General features: G+C 39.1%; 1 protein-coding gene across 1 annotated transcript in view; it reads right to left on the bottom strand.

The window, feature by feature from the left end:
- The window catches only part of LOC124777598 (sodium-dependent dopamine transporter), a 360,017-nt gene that overhangs the window by 12,646 nt on the left and 328,650 nt on the right, over positions 1–18,721 (bottom strand). Inside the window, exon 13 of the mRNA XM_047253064.1 lies at positions 7,418–7,585. Within this exon, the coding sequence (XP_047109020.1) occupies positions 7,418–7,585 (168 nt within the window). The remainder of the gene's footprint in view (positions 1–7,417; positions 7,586–18,721) is intronic.

Genomic DNA, 18,721 nt, shown 5'->3' with positions numbered 1-18,721 from the left:
CTGCCCCTGGAAATGTCTTACAATTTAAAACCTGGTTCCTAAATCTCTGTCTTACCATTATATAATCTATCTGATGCCTTTTTGTATCTCCAGGGTTCTTTCATGTATATAACCTTCTTTCATGATTCTTGAACCAAGTGTTAGCTATGATTAAGCTATGCTCTGCACAAAATTCTACCAGGTGGCTTCCTCTTTCATTTCTTACCCCCAATCCATATTCACCCACTACGTTTCCTTCTCTCCCTTTTCCTACTACCGAATTCCAGTCACCCGTGACTATTAAATTTTCGTCTCCCTTCGCTATCTGAATAATTTCTTTTATCTCATCATACATTTCATCAATTTCTTCATCAACTGCAGAGCTAGTTGGCATATAAACTTGTACTACTGTAGTAGGCATGGGTTTTGTGTCTATCTTGGCCACAATAATGCGTTCACTATGCTGTTTGTAGTAGCTTACCCGCTCTCCTATTTTTTTATTCATTATTAAACCTACTCCTGCATTACCCCTATTTGATTTTGTATTTATAACCCTGTATTCACCTGACCAAAAGTCTTGTTCCTCCTGCCACCGAACTTCACTAATTCCCACTATATGTAACTTTAACCTATCCATTTCCCTTTTAAAATTTTCTAATCTACCTGCCCAATTAAGGGATCTGACATTCCACACTCCGATCCGTAGAACGCCACTTTTCTTTCTCCTGATAACGATGTCCTCCTGAGTAGTTCCCCACCCGGAGATCCGAATGGGGGACTATTTTACCTCTGGAATATTTTACCCAAGAGGACGCCATCATAATTTAATCATACAGTAAAGCTGCATGCACTTCGGAAAAATTACGGCTGTAGTTTCCCCTTGTTTTCAGCCGTTCGCAGTACCATCACAGCAAGGCCGTTTTGGTTAGTGTTACAAGGCCAGATCAGTCAATCACCCAGGCTGTTGCCCCTGCAACAACTGAAAAGGCTGCTGCCCCTCTTCAGGAACCACGCGTTTGTCTGGCCTCTCAACAGACAACAGATATCCCTCCATTGTGGTTGCATCTACGGTACGGCCATCTGTATCGCTGAGGCACAGAAGCCTCCCCACCAACGGCAAGGTCCATGGTTCGAGGGGGGGGGGGGGAGGGGGACGGGGGGGGGGGGGGGGTTGATATGTACTGCATTCTCCCCATGAACCATGGACCTTGCCGTTGGTGGGGAGGCTTGCATGCCTCAGCGATACAGATAGCCATACCGTAGGTGCAACCACAATGGAGTGGTATCTGTTGAGAGGCCTGACAAATGTGTAATTCCTGAAGAGGGGCTGCAGCTTTTTCAGTAGTTGTAGGAGTAACAGTCTGGATGATTGACTGACATGGCCTTGTAACACCAACCAAAACGGCCTTGCTGTGCTGGTACTGCGAATGGCTGAAAACAAGGGAAAACTACAGCCGTAATTTTTCCCGAGGGCATGCAGCTTTACTGTATGATTAAATTATGATGGCGTCCTCTTGGGTAAAATATTCCGGAGGTAAAATAGTCCCCCATTTGGACCTCCGGGTGGGGATGTTGTTATCAGGAGAAAGAAAATTGGCGTTCTAAAGGTCGGCGTGTGGAATGTCAGATCTCTTAATCGGCCAGATAGGTTAGAAAATTTTAAAAAGGGAAATGGATAGGTTACAGTTGGATATAGTGGGAATTAGTGAAGTTCGGTGGCAGGAGGAACAAGACTTCTGGTCAGGTGACTACAGGGTTATAAACACAAAATCAAATAGGGGTAATGCAGGAGTAGGTTTAATAATGAATAGGAAATCAGGAATGCGGGTAAGCTACTACAAACAGCATAGTGAACGCATTATTGTGGCCAAGATAGATACGAAGCCCCAACCTACCATAGTAGTACAAGTTTATACGCCAACTAGCTCCGCAGATGACAAAGAGATTGATGAAATGTGTAATGAGATGAAAGAAATTATTCAAATAGTGAAGGGAGACAAAAATCTAATTGTCATGGGTGACTGGAACTCGATAGTAGGAAAAGGAAGAGAAGGAAATGTAGTAGGTGAATATGGAATGGGATTAAGGAATGAAGAAGGTTGAATACATGGAAGAAGCCTGGAGATACTGGAATGTCTCAGATAGATTATATAATGGTAAGACAGAGATTCAGGAACCAGGCTTTAGACTGTAAGACATTTCCAGGGGCAGATGTGGACTCTGACCACAATCTATTGGTTATGAACTGTAGATTAAAACTGAAGAAACTGCAAAAAGTTGGGAATTCGAGGAGATGGAACCTGGATCAACTGAAAGAACCAGAGGTTGTAGACAGCTTCAGGGAGAGCATTAGAGAATTATTGACAAGAATGGGGGAATGAAACACAGTAGAAGAAGAATGGGTAGCTTTGAGAGACGAAATAGTGAAGGTAGCAGAGGATCAAGTAGGTAAAAAGATGAGGGCTAGTAGAAATCCTTTGGTAACAGAAGAGATATTGAATTTAATTGATGAAAGGAGAAAATATAAAAACGCAGTAAATGAAGCAGGCAAAAAGGAATACAAACATCTCAAAAATGAGATCGACAGGAAGTGCAAAATGGCTAAGCAGGGATGGCTAGAGGACAAATGTAAGGATGTAAGGGGACATATCACTACGGGGAGGATAGATACTGCCTACAGAAAAATTAAAGAGACCTTTGGAGGAAAGAGAACCACTTCCATGAATATCAAGAGATGGAAACCCAGTTCTAAGCAAAGAAGGGAAAGCAGAAAGGTAGAAGGAGTATATAGAGGGTCCATGCAAGGGCAATGTTCTTGAGGACAATATTATAGAAATGGAAGAGAATGTAGATGAAGGTGAAATGAGCGATATGATACTACGTGAAGAGTTTGACAGAGCACTGAAAGACTTAAGTCGAAACAAAGCCCCGGGAGTACACAACATTCCATTAGAAATAATGATAGCCTTGGGAGAGCCAGCCCTGACAAAACTCTACCATCTAGTGAGCAAGATGTATGAGACAGGCGAAATACCCTCAGACTCCAAGAAGAATATAATAATTCCAATCCCAAAGAAAGCACGTGTTGACAGATGTGAAGATTACCAAACTGTCAGTTTAATAAGCCACGGCCGCAAAATACTAACACGAATTCTTTACAGACGAATGGAAAAACTGGTAGAAGCCAACCTCGGAGAAGATCAGTTTGGATTCTGTAGAAATATGGGAACACGTGAGGCAATACTGACCCTATGACTTATCTTAGAAAATAGATTAAGGAAAGGCAAACCTATGTTTCTAGCATTTGTAGACTTAGAGGAAGCTTTTGACAATGTTGACTGGAATACTCTCTTTCAAATTCTGTAGGTGGCAGGGGTAAAATAAAGGGAGCAAAAGGCTATTTGGCTATTTACAATTTGTACAGCAACCAGATGGCAGTTATAAGAGTCGAGGGCCATGAAAGGGAAGGAGTGAGACAGGATTGTAGCCTATCCCCGATGTTATTCAATCTGTCAGTAAAGGAAACAAAAGAAAAATTTGGAGTAGGAATTAAAATCTAAGGAGAAGAAATAAAAATTTTGAGGTTCGCCGATGATGTTGTAATTCTGTCAGAGACAGCAAAGGAGTTGGAAGAACAGCTGAACAGAATGGACAGTGGCTTGAAAGGAGGATATAGGATGAACATCAACAGAAGCAAAACAAGGATAATGGAATGTAGTCAAATTAAATCGGGTGATGCTGCAGGAATTAGATTAGGAAATGAGACACTTAAAGTAGTAAAGGAGTTTTGCTATTTGGGGAGCAAAATAACTGATGATGTTCGAAGTAGAGAGGATATAAAATGTAGACTGTTAATGGCAAGGAAAGCGTTTCTGAAGAAGAGAAGTTTGTTAAAATCGAGTATAGATTTAAGTGTCAGGAAGTCGTTTCTGAAAGTATTTGTATGGATTGTAGCGACGTATGGAAGTGAAACGTCAACGATAAATAGTTTATACAAGAAGCTTTCGAAATGTGGTGCTACAGAAGAATGCTGAAGATTAGATGTGTAGATCACATAACTAATGAGGAGGTATTGAATAGAATTGGAGAGAAGAGAAATTTGTGGCACAACTTGACTAGGACACGGGATCAGTTAGTGGGGCATATTCTGAGGCATCAAGGGATCACCAGTTTAGTATTGGAGGGCAGTGTGGAGGGTAAAAATCGTAGAGGGAATCAAGAGACGAATACACTAAACAGATTCAGAAAGATGTAGGTTGCAGCAGGTACTGGGAGATGAAGAAGCTTGCACAGGATAGAGTAGCATGGAGAGCTGCATCAAACCAGTCTCAGGACTGAAGAACACAACAACAACAACAACAACAACAACATGTATTACATGATACGATTCAAAGTAATTTATATAAAATTTATACAATGTTCACTGTGTTTGATCCATACTTCTGCAATATTTGTTATATAATGTAAAATTTGCGTAATGTGTAGCTATTATGCACACTATCAAGTATTTGAGAATAAGAGAATTTAGTGTCTTGCAACAAACTTTATGTGTAATTTCAGAGCTTTATGAAACTTTTTTCTCACTGACGACCTCCACAATATTATGAAACGGAAAAAGTATATCTCTTTCTACATTTTCATTGTTCATGCAGTAAAACTGTCACATCAGGCAAGACAACATGACATTTACATTTATTGCTTCTTTGTTGCTAAATCTATTCACAACACATTTAGCAGACAATATCTACAAACCCTGTTGAATGTATCTGTAGAATTGTATCATTCTATGACACATAGTTCAGGAGTTACGAGGGTAGCAGGAGATGGACAGAGGAAGAGAATGGGAGGAGATGGACAAAGAGCGGGGGTGTGGAGGATGTGAACAGAGAGATGGGGGAGAAGGAGATTGACAGAGAAGGGGGTGGAGGAGGGAGGAGATGGACAGAGAGAAGGGGAAGGAGGAGAGGGACTAATAGAACTGAAATATATGCAGTGCCAAGTACTAAGATAGTCATGTATAAGTATCCTGTGTACTGACTTGTTCCACTTAATTCTGATAAAAGAAAACCATTCAGATGATCTATGGAACACTAACTAGATAACAAACTACCTTAGTCTGGATTCAGTACTGCCCTTGGACTCTGTTTCATCAGCTCAGAACTCAAGCTTGTACCCAGCTAGAATGACTGGATACTGAAAGTAGAATCTTAACAAGAAAAAAGACAATAAAAATATTAATTTGTTGATGCCCACATGGTGACTGATAACTGGGGTTGTACAAAAAGTAATAATTACAACATGTTAAGATACCCTACTGCTGAGAGGAGAAAAAAATGACATGATGTGCCCAGTAGAGGAAATTATTTATACAGAAATGTATCTTGCAATGAGAGTGCCCAATGAAACACACCAAAATTTGACACATAAGTATTTATTGACTCAAATCATTCTGTGTATGGCTGTTAGAAATATTTATTGTTATTACAGTTTTGACATTTTGCTACTGTCAAACAATGTGGGATGTTAAAGCGCACTCTATAATGCGAAGTTGTGATATGCTGGATCATAGTGCCCAGCTACCTGAACTGTGTTCAAGCATGTCACAAATTAACATTGTAGTCAAGCTGTAATATCCCACGATGCTTACAATACCAAGTTATCAAAACTGCAGTCATATTAAATATTTCTTACAGCCATATGTGGAATGGCTACATTCAATAATAAAACTACTGCTTGGACCCATTCCTCATTAGAACAAGTGTTAATGTTTCTAAAATTCCTTGTATGTTGGGCCAACAGAAAACTGCAATTCAAGCAAAGATCTTGGAACAAACAGTATATTCAAAATGACTTACAGCACTTAAGGATTGCTGCTTCATTAGGTATATGCAGTTCATGAATTCATTCAGTTCACAAATAGGGTATCCTAGCTACATAATGATAATATGACAAAGATAGTATTTTATGTACATAATATCAGGTTAGTGTGATTGATTCATTAGGTTTCAAAGCACTGTTTTTTTTACAAGTATATGACCTACAAAAATGGGTGGAACATGAAAAGATGGATACGCTCATCAACTTTCTGGTACAATCTACAAATGTTAGATGTGTGTGCCTTGTCAGCTGGCACACAACCAGACTGTAATCCAGTTCCATCCAAGTGTTCACTAGCATGTTTCCGTCAATGTCCGTCATAGTAGCAATGACTCTTTCCTGCAGTTTTTGCAGTGTTGTTGGCATTGTGAGAGCTGGTGACCTGGAAGGCGGGGGGAGCATGGCAACAGAGGAAAATCACCCACACCAGTGTGTACTAAAGCCAAGAAGTCAGCAGCCAGTTGTGGCACGAACCACACTGCAACATAGCCAGGTACATGGAACCTGTCCTTATACAAAGCATATGAACTTTGACTTTACGGAAACAGTTTCCAATCCAGTTACTTCAAATACACTAAGGAAGAATTTGACATCATGATGCCTGCTCAATAGGATTTCAAAACCAGAGATTTGCTAGTGACTCAGTAGTTTCCAGTGGCAAGGAAATATCAATGTTAACACTGTCGCCACTAACTGCTGAGGCAGTGACACTAGGAAAAGTGGGAAGAAGAAATATATTCATTCTTCATTATTCTCTTTTTCTTTTTAATAGCATTATAAATCAGGATATTACATGTACTGGCATAGTATCAGCTACAATGGAGAAGGGGGGTCAGGGGTGGGGGGCTGCTCTGGCTCTTAAGCTACTATGCTGTGTTTATATTTACTATTTTGAGATGACCATGTCTGTAATTTTACTGACTCAGAGTATGTTATTAGCTATCTGTCTACTGGAAAAGTTAAAATCTCTTTATATGAATATTACTGTTAATTGGAATGTACATGCTGAATCAAAATATTCTGATACATTGTACATGGAATAGGTAATAAGGTATCTTTTAGTATTTTTTTTTTTAATATCTGGGAAATCTTGTTTCATACCATATGTATGGCAGCAAACAATCACAGGTATTTGCATGAGAATGAAAAAAATTCTTTCTGTATCCTTGACAGCAATGCAGAGTTTGTAAAATTACTATTATTTATAGTACTGTCATTGTGAACTTAACAGTACATTCCTAGTCACTCTTATTAGTAACCACGAATGTCATTAAGGAATACATGCAGTGGCACATGAATATAATGTGTATAAGAATAGCAAGTTCCTTCAAAAGGCTTCTGTAAGTTGTTCTTTTATTAACTTTATTCTTTATATTCAGATTATTGTTACTTCTGATTTGACTTGCTTTTATTTTCTAAAACCAGCACTTAACTGAAGAAAATGTTTATTAAAAATTATACATTTTTTGCCTAGTCCGAGATACATGGAGAAACAAACTTAAATGAGTGTTAAAGAAATAGTAGACTTTATTTATGAATGTAAGTATAAAATGTTACTTACCTGGAGAATGGTACCTGGTGTAGTAATAATTTTGTAGACAGCCATTCCAGGAATCATGGAAATGCTAGAGCCAGCAATGAACCAACCTAATACATTTGCCCATGTTGGATACACATAGTCATCATAAGTCAGAGGTTCATAGTCTATAAGTCCATAAACAATGATGAACTGCAAAAGTAGTAACAATTAAACTATAGTATGCCATTATAAAATTGTGAACAGTGTCATGTCATCCATCTCCTATTAACATATTGCAATAAAATCTTACAATTTTTATCAGTATTTAACATTTTGCAAAAGGGAAATTTTATATGTAAAACACTGTATTACTCTACAACAGGAAAAGGTAAGATTTGGTCAGCGTAAGCCTTTTCACTGTTATATCAAAACACATACAGTAATTAAGAAATACTAGAAACAAATTAATGAAAATGGGCAGTTTTAACCTTATATTACATGTTTTCAGTTAAATGTGTTCAAACATAACATTTATTTAATGAATATAATAATGGCAATTCTTGGTGAAATGTAAATAATGTAAGGAGTAAAGGCAACAACTTGTGATGAAACAAGCTGGCATCTCTTTACTTCCTCTCTTGTTTTGCCATCTGCATCCTTAAATTCATTTTATTTTCATTTTTGCCTAATTACCATTAACATGTATAACCCAAATTTCCATAAAAGAGAACAGTTGGCCCTCAGTCTTAAGGAATATAGCACCAGGTCTAATTTTGAGTATATAATTAATTTTGTAATTTATGTTGACCATTCCTAGTCAATATCTCTTGCTATGGGGTGAAATCAGTAATTGTTTCATGACTTAGATTCTATTGTTGACTTATAAAGAAATATAAATTCTGTACTAACTATAAACATTTGGAAGAACTATGTATTTATTTGGTTCCATTCGAAAATATATGAGTGAAGCCAGCCCTTAACTATTTCCAAAATAATTACCAGGTTTGTCAAAAGTATTGTTTATGTAACTATATCTTTTAAATTCGTTATTTAAACAAAGAATTCAGCCTAACCTTTGTGATAGAAGGAAGTGTTAAAAAGAAGGAATTTTTCAATGTATTCAGTTAATTGAATCAGTTATGTTTTAATTGTAATTTCTAAAACTTAAACACTGAACAATGTATAGATTCAGTGCCTATTATTGTGAGGATGTATAAAGAACTGATTTTTGATCACAAGACAGTCAGTCCGCGGCCAATTTGGATGTGAAACATGTATTGGTTAGATTAACAACAATGCATCAACTTAAGAGTGGAATAAGTGTAACACAAATAGGCTGTGTGTTAGAACAATTAATGACAATGTCTGTTTAATTTATTTGAAAAATAGTGTCACTCGTACCACATTATACTGCAGGAAATGTGAACTGTGTGGTTCGATTTTACTGTTTATAGATGTTCAACAGCAAACTATTGTAGCAGTAGGCTGATGTTGCCTGCAACCTATTAATGAGGCTTACCAACATTTACTGATAGTGAACTGGCTATATAATTTGTGTAATACTGGGGGGGTTCTGAACAGTTAAGGTAAAGAACTGTGAAACACAATTGTCCAACTGTTGGCTACTTCATTTACAGTAGTCAGTGCTGAACTTCCATCCCTCCCTCCCCCCATTTTTTGAGCCAATATAACAATGCAGTACGTCGACACCATGAACTGTCAACGAAGAAATAAAGCAGGCGAATGTCACAAACTCATTGAATAATGAAGGCACTGAGTCATCAAAAACTACATAAACGAAATTAAGAACTTTGCTAGCTTTTGGACAAATCTTTTTTCAGAGCTACAGAGTACTTATACATGATATCTGATTAAAAGTCTCTGGACACAGCTATGTACCAGGGAACTGACCACTAGGTGTCACAAGAGTATCACAGTACACCAGTATCAAAGGAAGTAGGAAGCATTCTGTTGTCAGAAGAGGAGCAATAACAGCAGCATGGGCCTAAGTCAACTGTTTGTGATGTGATTGTGAAGTGCAAATGTGAAGGAACAAAACAGCAAAACCAAGGCTAGGCAACATCATGTATCAATGGAAAGGGACCATTGAGCATTGCAGAGTGTGGTTGTAAAACCCTGCATGAAATCAGTGGAAGAAAACACTCATGAGTTTCAAAATGCTACCAGCAGCCCAGCTAGTGCAATAACTGTGCTTAGGGAGCTACAATGAATGGGATACAATAATACGACAGCTCCTCATAAGCCACATATTTCTGTAGCCAGTGCTAAGTGATGTTTGAAGTGGTGTTACATGAATATTTGAATACTTGCTGACAAAACTCCAATTAAATATATTTATTCTTGATGGAGATGGCACAGAAAAGATTCTGTGTAGACTGAGACTGAATGGTGCTGCTGGAATCTTCATAAGAGATGGAGTGAAACTTTCAAGAATCTTTACTTTCCATAGATTGGGTATGATGAAATAGGCTTCACCACTTGTACATAATAATAGATGTACAGAGACACTTTTTGAAATGGAGATTGAGGCCACGAGAGTTATGAGATCAAAGCCCCTGCTCCACATCCAACTCAACCCTGTTGCAGGAAGCAACTCCACCCCTGCTGCAGGACCCTAGCTTCACTCATCTTGCACCCACATCCACTTCTTGGCAGTCTCTCTTCCTCTGTTCTGTTTTCCCTTATGAATATACTCTTCTGTGTCATCATGCACTGTGCACAGCTCCCCATGCTTGTGCACAGCATTAGTTTCCTGGTGTCAGGGTCACATACATACCATATGCTCCTGCTGCTTCTCCCTCCTAGCCATCGGCTAACCTTTCCAAACTCTGCCTCCCACTAGCAGCCTCCTTTCCTCCTCATCCTCTCCAACCAAAACAGCCCTCACCTCAGTCAAGGTGCAGTGTCTAGAACAATGTAGCCAAGACTGTGTGTGTGTGTGTGTGTGTGAATGGGTGGGTGGGCATGCACACAATGCAGTCAGACTCTTGATACAAGTCCGATGAGCCCCCGCCGTGCTGCAGCACACTATGCATTCCATGCTTGCCAGCATCTGCCTCTGAGGGCAGAGAGCATGAGCTAGCTGTGTATGGTTGGCGTGGCTCACCTGCCACCGCCATCCAAAGGCATCATCCACTAGCTGCCTGTCACCCACTGATGCTGCTTGTTTACTGGTGTGTGGCATAACATGCCAGCCATGCTGCCTGGCCCTCCTGGGCAAATTGTCTGTGCCACAAGCCATTCTGCTTACTGCAACTTATTCACAAGGCCCATTTGCTGCTGCCAATCTCATGCCACGGTCTATCTGTTAGCAGCATTGTGCTGCACTCTCCAGGGCCACACCAACCCACAGCAACCTGTAGCCATGCGGCCCCCATGCCGTAGTCTTACGTGCTGTCCTTTCTGGGGTTCTATTGACTCACCATTGAGCTGCAGCTGTGGCTTTCTCGTCAACTTAGTGGCCACCTGCTACCGGTCATGCTGCCACCCAGTTGTGCAACCTGCAATACTCAGAGCCTGCTGCATACCCATCAAAGCAGTCCACCTTCTCAGTCCAAGGGTCCTGCTGCGGCTTCTCTTCCTTGCTGCCATGCAGCCAGCAGCTGCAGCTGGATCCATACCACCCTGTGTGAGTGCCACATGCCTACCATCCAGCTGCCTGCATGCATGTTGTGATGCACCATGCTCCATTTGATCACATCATGTTGTGACTATCAAACTAAGTGTTGTGACCACTTTGTGCTTCAACCAGTGAGGCACTGCATCGTAAACAAACTGCATTTTTGCTTAAGAATTTCAGTCACATTTTAACTATAATTTTGGTGGATGGATAAAATGTGGGCTGCAGTATAAATGAAGTGACATTAGGGAATTAACTATTTTATCTGTTGAGTAAGAGTATTTGAGTATGTGCTTAGAGATGAAACTTGAGAAATGCAAGTGTATTTTATAAAATTTATGGTTATGACAGAATGGTACTACCTACCTTATTTTAGTTAAGTAATGTAGGGCAAAGTAGGAAGGACACTACCTGTAAACAGCATTATTTCTAACTGATATTTGTTGAAGTCTGATTTTGATATCTATGAGAGAAAATGAATTAACAGTGCTCCCCAGTTCAGGACATACATATGCCATTACATTAAAATGGGAACCCATTGTTAAGTCAACTATAATAATTATGCTAGAACTGATTTGCATTTATTTAGATTTAGGAAATTAATGTTTTTCAGGAAAACAGCTTTCATGTATTATGCAAAGTTCTGTTATAGTCCAGTTCGTGAGTGATGGTGGTCCATGCAGGTCAAGGCATGGACGAGGTTTGAATTGTTGTCAGTTCCAAATGACAGTTGCGGTACATGCATTCGTGTGCTTTGCACATAAAGAAAGCATGTATCCTGCAAATTGCGTTGCTTTATGGAATTTATTGCTTTCCATCACCATTACCAAGACAGTTTACAATAAATAGCATAAAACTCCACAAATTAATCATGTTTAATATTCACACTGGCTACAACACTCACAGCAGAGTGCACATAACACTTCTGAATGCTCATTGGCTATCAGAGAATGCATGAAATAGGTGTGCAGAACAAACCTAAATTCGACTGCCATCATTCACGACTGCAACTATAGAAGCCCTTTGGCACAAGAGGAAGAATCTAATTTGCTTTATAGTGGTCTGATTTTTTTGTACAGATTAATTGTTGGTGAATCTTTAGACGATATTTTCTTAAGATGATTGTAGGAGAGAGTCTTCAACTAATCTCCAGAACCTCGCTGCTAGCAAGGTGTAACCATAGAGATATTTTCTTCCACTTTGCTTTTGTGCCACATTCTTTTCTCTCCTCTTCCATCATTCCTATCTGGCACTGTTTCTTTGGACCAGTGGGAAGCATATATTTGCCCACTGAAGAGATGTGAATGCTTGAAAGGTTGTGGCTCCCCTTCCTCTTCTCACTAAATTAAATGACTCAGGCCTCAGGTGCCCATACGACCACCAAGTACAATTATCACCTGTTTCACCAAAGCCAATAGGATTCTGTGTGACCTAGCAGATTGTGGTATTAAAGGATTACATTCTCCCCCTCCACTTCCTGGGTCATAGTTACTCTGTTTCTTCCTACGTCTTTTTTCTATAGTTGTCATCTTTTTCTTTTTTTGTTTGCTTTGCAAACTGGACAACTCCACACACAGTGATAATGTGTTTTCAAGAGGTTATAGATGAACTGACCTTGTGACATCCTGTAAGTTGTGAGCATAAGATGAAGTGCACACACTGTATTAGAATACAACATCTTATGCCAGACAATGAATACAAATGCTATGACGTGAAGTTAATGTGGTACTATGATGAGAGGAATACTGGAGGTAATAACATGACGAGGTATGTATGAGATGTATAATGTGAAGATGAGTACTGAGGGTAAAGTGACTCAAACTTATGATTAGTTGTTGTAAATTGCACCTGTATGTTCTGCTGTTGGCAACCAGTGCACACCAAAATACATGTTCAATGAGGAAGTAATATTGGTTAGCTCCTATGTAGTGAGTTCCAGCGTATCTGAGTAGTTTTTGTGTGTTCCTGAGATTAGAGAGAATGTGTCAAGTCTACCTCCTAGAATTTTACTTTGTTGAGTGTTATGCTTTGGGGACATGCCTAGAAGTTGCAGCCCCTCTTTCTGTGAAGTCTATTCTGTTTGCTTTTATTTTTATGATCGTATGTGGACTCTCATAGCTGGAATTTCCAATTAATTCTTTGTAGCTAATGTTGCACTGCTCCACAGATGAGGTAAGTTTAACTCCTGTTTGGAAGCATTTATTTCTGCTCTTTTCTTTCAAGGCATAATTCATAAGGTTAAGAAATATTTGTACTTTTCTTTAATTTTTATGTCAGCTGAACTAACTCTTTTCCTTCTGCATTTCTTTATAAAAGTTTCCTGCTCTTTGGTTGGTGATATTAATATGCACTCTATACCTCCTCACTCACTTTAATTATCATAATTTTATCTGAAATCTAAATTACTGGATTCTTTGTTCACTTCGGTTCTCTTCATATCAAAATTTCTGTCATCTCTGTGTGACTTTTTTGTGGCTTTCATGCAGATGACAGATTCTGAAGACAGGTGGCCAATGTTCCTGGAAACTTATGTTTGCCAAAATTCAACTTAGGGATGTGGTAAGCTGACATGAGAATCTTAAAGTAGAGATACACTCTACCACCTTATTTCTATCATTTGCATTCCAAACTGATATAAAGTCCATACTGTCCATTTGAACAAAGCCTTCATACTCTCTGTTTTGCCTGCTTATTCTGTTACTCTTTGCCTTATTGTAAAGATGGAAAATTTTTCTCTGTTGATTATTTCATGTCAACTAATACTGATCTAACTTCTAGTATGCCTCTACAAGTTAACATAAATGGTCGATTTTCTGTCAAATAACATTGTCTCACACTGTTTTATACATATTTAGCATTGTACCATAAAGTGCACGGTTTCTTCATTGTTTTTTGGCAGACATATACATGTCTGTGAGCACTGGGTGCACCACCCTACCCTCTCCTCTCACCCCCCTTCCACACCAGCCTTGCCTCCCCTCCTACCCACCTTCTGCAGGAGCACTGTACCTCTTGTCTCCCCACAGCTCCTGCACCTCCTCTATCCTTCCACTCCTTTTTCCTCCCATGGAACCCACACATAGTGTTACAAAAAGTACCCCTTCCTTACCAACCTACTCTGGAGCAGCCATTAGATTAGATTAGATTAGCTTTTCGTTCCATAGATCCGTGTTGAGGAGATCCTCGTGGATGTGGACCATGTCACTTTTTTTATTTATTTATTTTTATTTTTTATTTTTTTAAAGCTGAAATAACAATACTAATAGTATGAATATATACAATACATCATTTGTTTTAATTAAAAAATTCGTCAATGGAGTAGAAGGAGTTGGCCACTAGGAAGTCTTTCAGGCTCCTTTTAAACTGATCTTTATTTGTAACTAAATTTTTTATGTTTGCTGGCATTGCGTTTTAGCAATGTCACACACCTATCTTCTTCCCCATCATGCACCCATCATGTATGGCAGTTTCTTGTCCGCTTGATGTTTGTTCCATCTCTTGCCATGTCGAGCCATATTCTGGGTGTGTTGTTCTTAGGCTCAATGCATTCTTTCTTTTCCTTCACATGAAGTTATAAAATAAAGCAGTATCTGTGACAGCTTCGTTGAAGCAATATTCACCTGCTATATTCCCACATATTATTATTTTGTCTTTCTGTATGGTGTATTAACGTTTTCTTCGATGACAAACAACAAACTTCATGCCAGGCCATTCTTGGTACATCCGGCTGGTGTATAATAGACATGATACATATTGATGCCCTAAGATTGTCACTAATATTTGGCTGTATTGACATTTTTGCAGTGATGCATGCAAGTTAAAGCTACAGTGTAACTCTGATGCAGATGTGAGATTCAATACGTGTATCTCTTACATGAATTCCCAAGCATTTCAATATTCCATGTCTGAAAGCACTGTTACCCCATGAGGTAGTATGTTGTGTTCTTACATAATATTGTTGATGGGGAATGAGCATAGTTGTCTTCATGTGATAGGTGTTAACAATTTGTCACTGATGTGGTCCTCACATTTATGTTCTTTTATGCAGTTATCTTTTATTTAAGTTTCAGTCCTTGTTGAGGTGACTTTTCTATATATTTTGTGCAATTTTTTTGAGTTTTATGTGTGGTGTGAAGAATATGCACTGCTACTCCATATACGCTGAAGTGTTGACAATTTACTACAGATGTGTTTCGTTGTGTACATTTTTGCTTCATGTCCATATTTTAGCTAAAGAATGGGTTAATTGTACACTGTGTGATTTTTGATAAGTAATCAAATGTATTGGTTTTTGCACAAATTGACAAGTAGCTTAAGTACACAACTATCACTTCCTACTCAACTCCTGCCACAGACATGTCCTATCCTATCAGAGGCAGGGCCACCTGTGAAAGCAGTCACATCATATATCAGCTCTGCTGTAACTTCTGCACAGCTTTTTAGCACATGTGAACACCAACCAGCTACCCATCCAAATGAATGGCTGTTGCCAAACTGTGGCATTGACCAGAATTGACCACCCACTGGCAGAACATACTGCTCAGTACAACATGCTCATCTTCCCCAGCTGCTTTACAACCTATGGCACCTGGATCCTTCCCCATCAGTAGCTGTTACATAAGTGGGAATTGTCCATGCAACACATCCATCAGTCTCTTAATCCTCCTGGCTTCAATCTCTGCTAGCTCCTCTCCCACACACACCTCTACCATAGGAATTGTCCATGCAACACATCCATCGGTCTCTTAATCCTCCTGGCCTCAATCTCTGCTAGCTCCTCTCCCACACACACTTCTACCCTAGCCCCCATTACCTCTACACTGAACCTGCACCACATTTACCTTCCTCCCCTGTTTTATCTTTCCCACTCAATACAATCCTCCACATTATAGTAAGCTGTGCACAGTTCCCTCTGCCTACACCAAAGAAAGCTTGATGGAGCCATTTTTCTGCCTGTGCCTTCAAACTGTTAGCTTGGGCTCCTTTTTGCTCTCGTCGACTCCACCCAACACTATGCCTCCCCCCAGTCAAGCTGCAGTGTTGGCACAATTTTGCCAGCCAGGCAATGTAACCTTGCAGTGTGTGAATATGTATTTTATTAGCTCTGAAACAGGATTCAGCCGAAAGCTGAACAACATTCTCTGTCTTCTTCATGTACCAGCCAATGACTCAACTGTGTAGTGAGTTGTTACCTTTTCTCCTTCCATTACTTATATTCTGCCTTCCATACCCATAGTAATATAAGATTTTTTCCTTGTGCATTTCTGTATCTTCCATTCATTTTCATTACAATCTATATATGAGAGGAGGGAGATAGGGACAGAAACCTGTTGTGTGTAGCCTATGTTATTCATAACATAGGCCAGATAAACTTTAGTTGGAATTTATTGGTAGGAAGCCAACATTTATGAAAGGGACCTACATTAAATTCATATCCCAGTATTTTGGGGGATTGTTGGTTGCTTTAATTGTCAGTGAACAACTGCACTATTTTCAATATTCTATAAAAGTAAAGTGTTTCTCAACCTGAAGGTTGGTTTCAAAGCTGCAGTGCTTTATTATGCATGACCTACTGTGACCTACTGGAAATGGTATGCCATTACCTTGGGTTGGGTTGATTTGGGGGAGGAGACCTAACTGCGAGGTCATCAGTCTCATCGGATTAGGGAAGGATAGGGAAGGAAGGTCAGCCATGCCCTTTCAAAGGAACCATCTCGGCTTTTGCCTGAAGCGATTTAGGGAAATCAAGGAAGACCTAAATCAGCATGGCCAGATGCAGGATTGAACCGTTGTCCTCCCGAATGCAAGTGCCATTACCTTCCTCAGATCTTTGATGTGATGTATCCATCCATTTATGAGGGCATATCCTTTAACATTGATTCCAGACAACTGTGCAGCTTATCATTTTTCACATTAACCCACCATTGCCAGAGATGATAAAGTTACAGAAAAAATCCTAGCACTGACTGATTATTGAACTCCAGACTGACATATTTGGTAATCTTATGAAAAGGATAGTTGCTGCTCACCATATAGCAGGTATGTTGAGTCACAGACTGATACAACAAAAAGACTGTCAGAAAACGAGCTTTTGGCCAACAAGGCCTTCATTGAAGATGCACACACACACACACACACACACACACATACACACACACACAAACAAACACACATAAATGCAACTCACACACACATGACTGCAGTCTCTGGCTGCTGATGCCTCAGCAACCAGAGTACAGTCATATGCGTGTGTGTGTGTGTGTGTGTGTTCTATCTCCTATGAAGGCCTTGTTGGCCGAAAGCTCATTTTCTTACAGTCTTCTTGTTGTTCCTATCTGTGATTCAGCATCTCCACTATATGATGAGTAGCAACTATCCTTTTCATAATATTGTTCCATTCCATCCTGGATTTTCCATTGTTGATATTTGGTAATCTGACACTTAGCCAGCAAGTCACACATTTAATTTGCATCCTACCAAAAAGTTTATATCGAAGACTATGAAAACAATTAAGAACCCATAAAAAGTTTTATTTTATTTGTGGTAGTTAAAGCTGTAGACATATAAGATCAGCATTCCCATTCAAGAATCATATGGCGAGCAGGAAATAGCTTTCTACTGTAAGCATGTTTACTGCCATTAATGAACAGACATCCATAGGAGACTGTTTTAGGATGTGTCAATATGACAAAGGTGTAGCTTTCTCTGCCACTACCCATATATACTTCTAGGAAAACTTTCCACCAAATTGCAGTACATACTGGTAGATATTTACTTGCTGCTACACAAGGGATATTTAAGTGACATTACAATGATCTTGCTGTTACTGATTCTGTACTTCATGCAGAGAACCTCAGTTGTGTTGAGACTGCATCTTTCATTGACTCAGACTGGCATAGCCTTTAGTTATGATATTTGCTTTACAAATATGAGCAATTTGCTGTTGAACATGGTGAACCTTATTTCTGAACTCTTGCTGAAACATGAGTAGCCATAATTATGGTCTCAGAGGCCTGAGCATTTGTGGTCTGCAAACTCAAAACTAACTGATGAAGATTAAATTGTGAAAAACAACCGTACATCATAGTACCTACTATGGCAAAACTCACAATGGAAACAGTGCACTCCAGCCACTAACAGGCATACACCAGATGTAGATACATCCAACTGAAACAGTCTTTACTTCACTTTAGACTCCACTACAACTGAGTTCTGTTTCATGACCCTTTGTTTGTAAGATATCACTTACTATATAAATATATGTTTCAAACATTTATTGATGAAGTTTGTCACATCATCAGTTCAAGCACCAATCAGAAGTACATAGATGTGCTTTTTAAATTTGCTGGTTTGACTCAGTTACATGTTGGTGATACCAGTAATAGTAATTTTTGCATTTATGGTTGACAGTAGAATGTTATAACACCCTGACATACATTTCATCACTAGTTTTCTCATTGTTGAATGTAGAATCCATAATTTTCCCAAAGCCTTGAGACCTGAATAAGTGACAGTAGTCAGCAATAATGCATCTCTTTGAGCCATATCCACTTCTCATCCCACAATATATATCTGATGAATATGCTCAAGAATGTGTGGCATCAGTCTCCTTTAATTTCATTTGTATATCTGATCAGTAACTGCAACTCAATATATTACACTGTAAGAAAACTACATTACAGTATGACACTATAAAATCTATGACT

Source organism: Schistocerca piceifrons, chromosome 1 (assembly GCF_021461385.2).
Source record: "Schistocerca piceifrons isolate TAMUIC-IGC-003096 chromosome 1, iqSchPice1.1, whole genome shotgun sequence".
NCBI classification, from domain to species: Eukaryota; Metazoa; Arthropoda; class Insecta; order Orthoptera; family Acrididae; genus Schistocerca; species Schistocerca piceifrons.
Note: the sequence above shows the minus strand (reverse complement) of the source record. Positions and strands in the feature narration are given on the sequence as shown.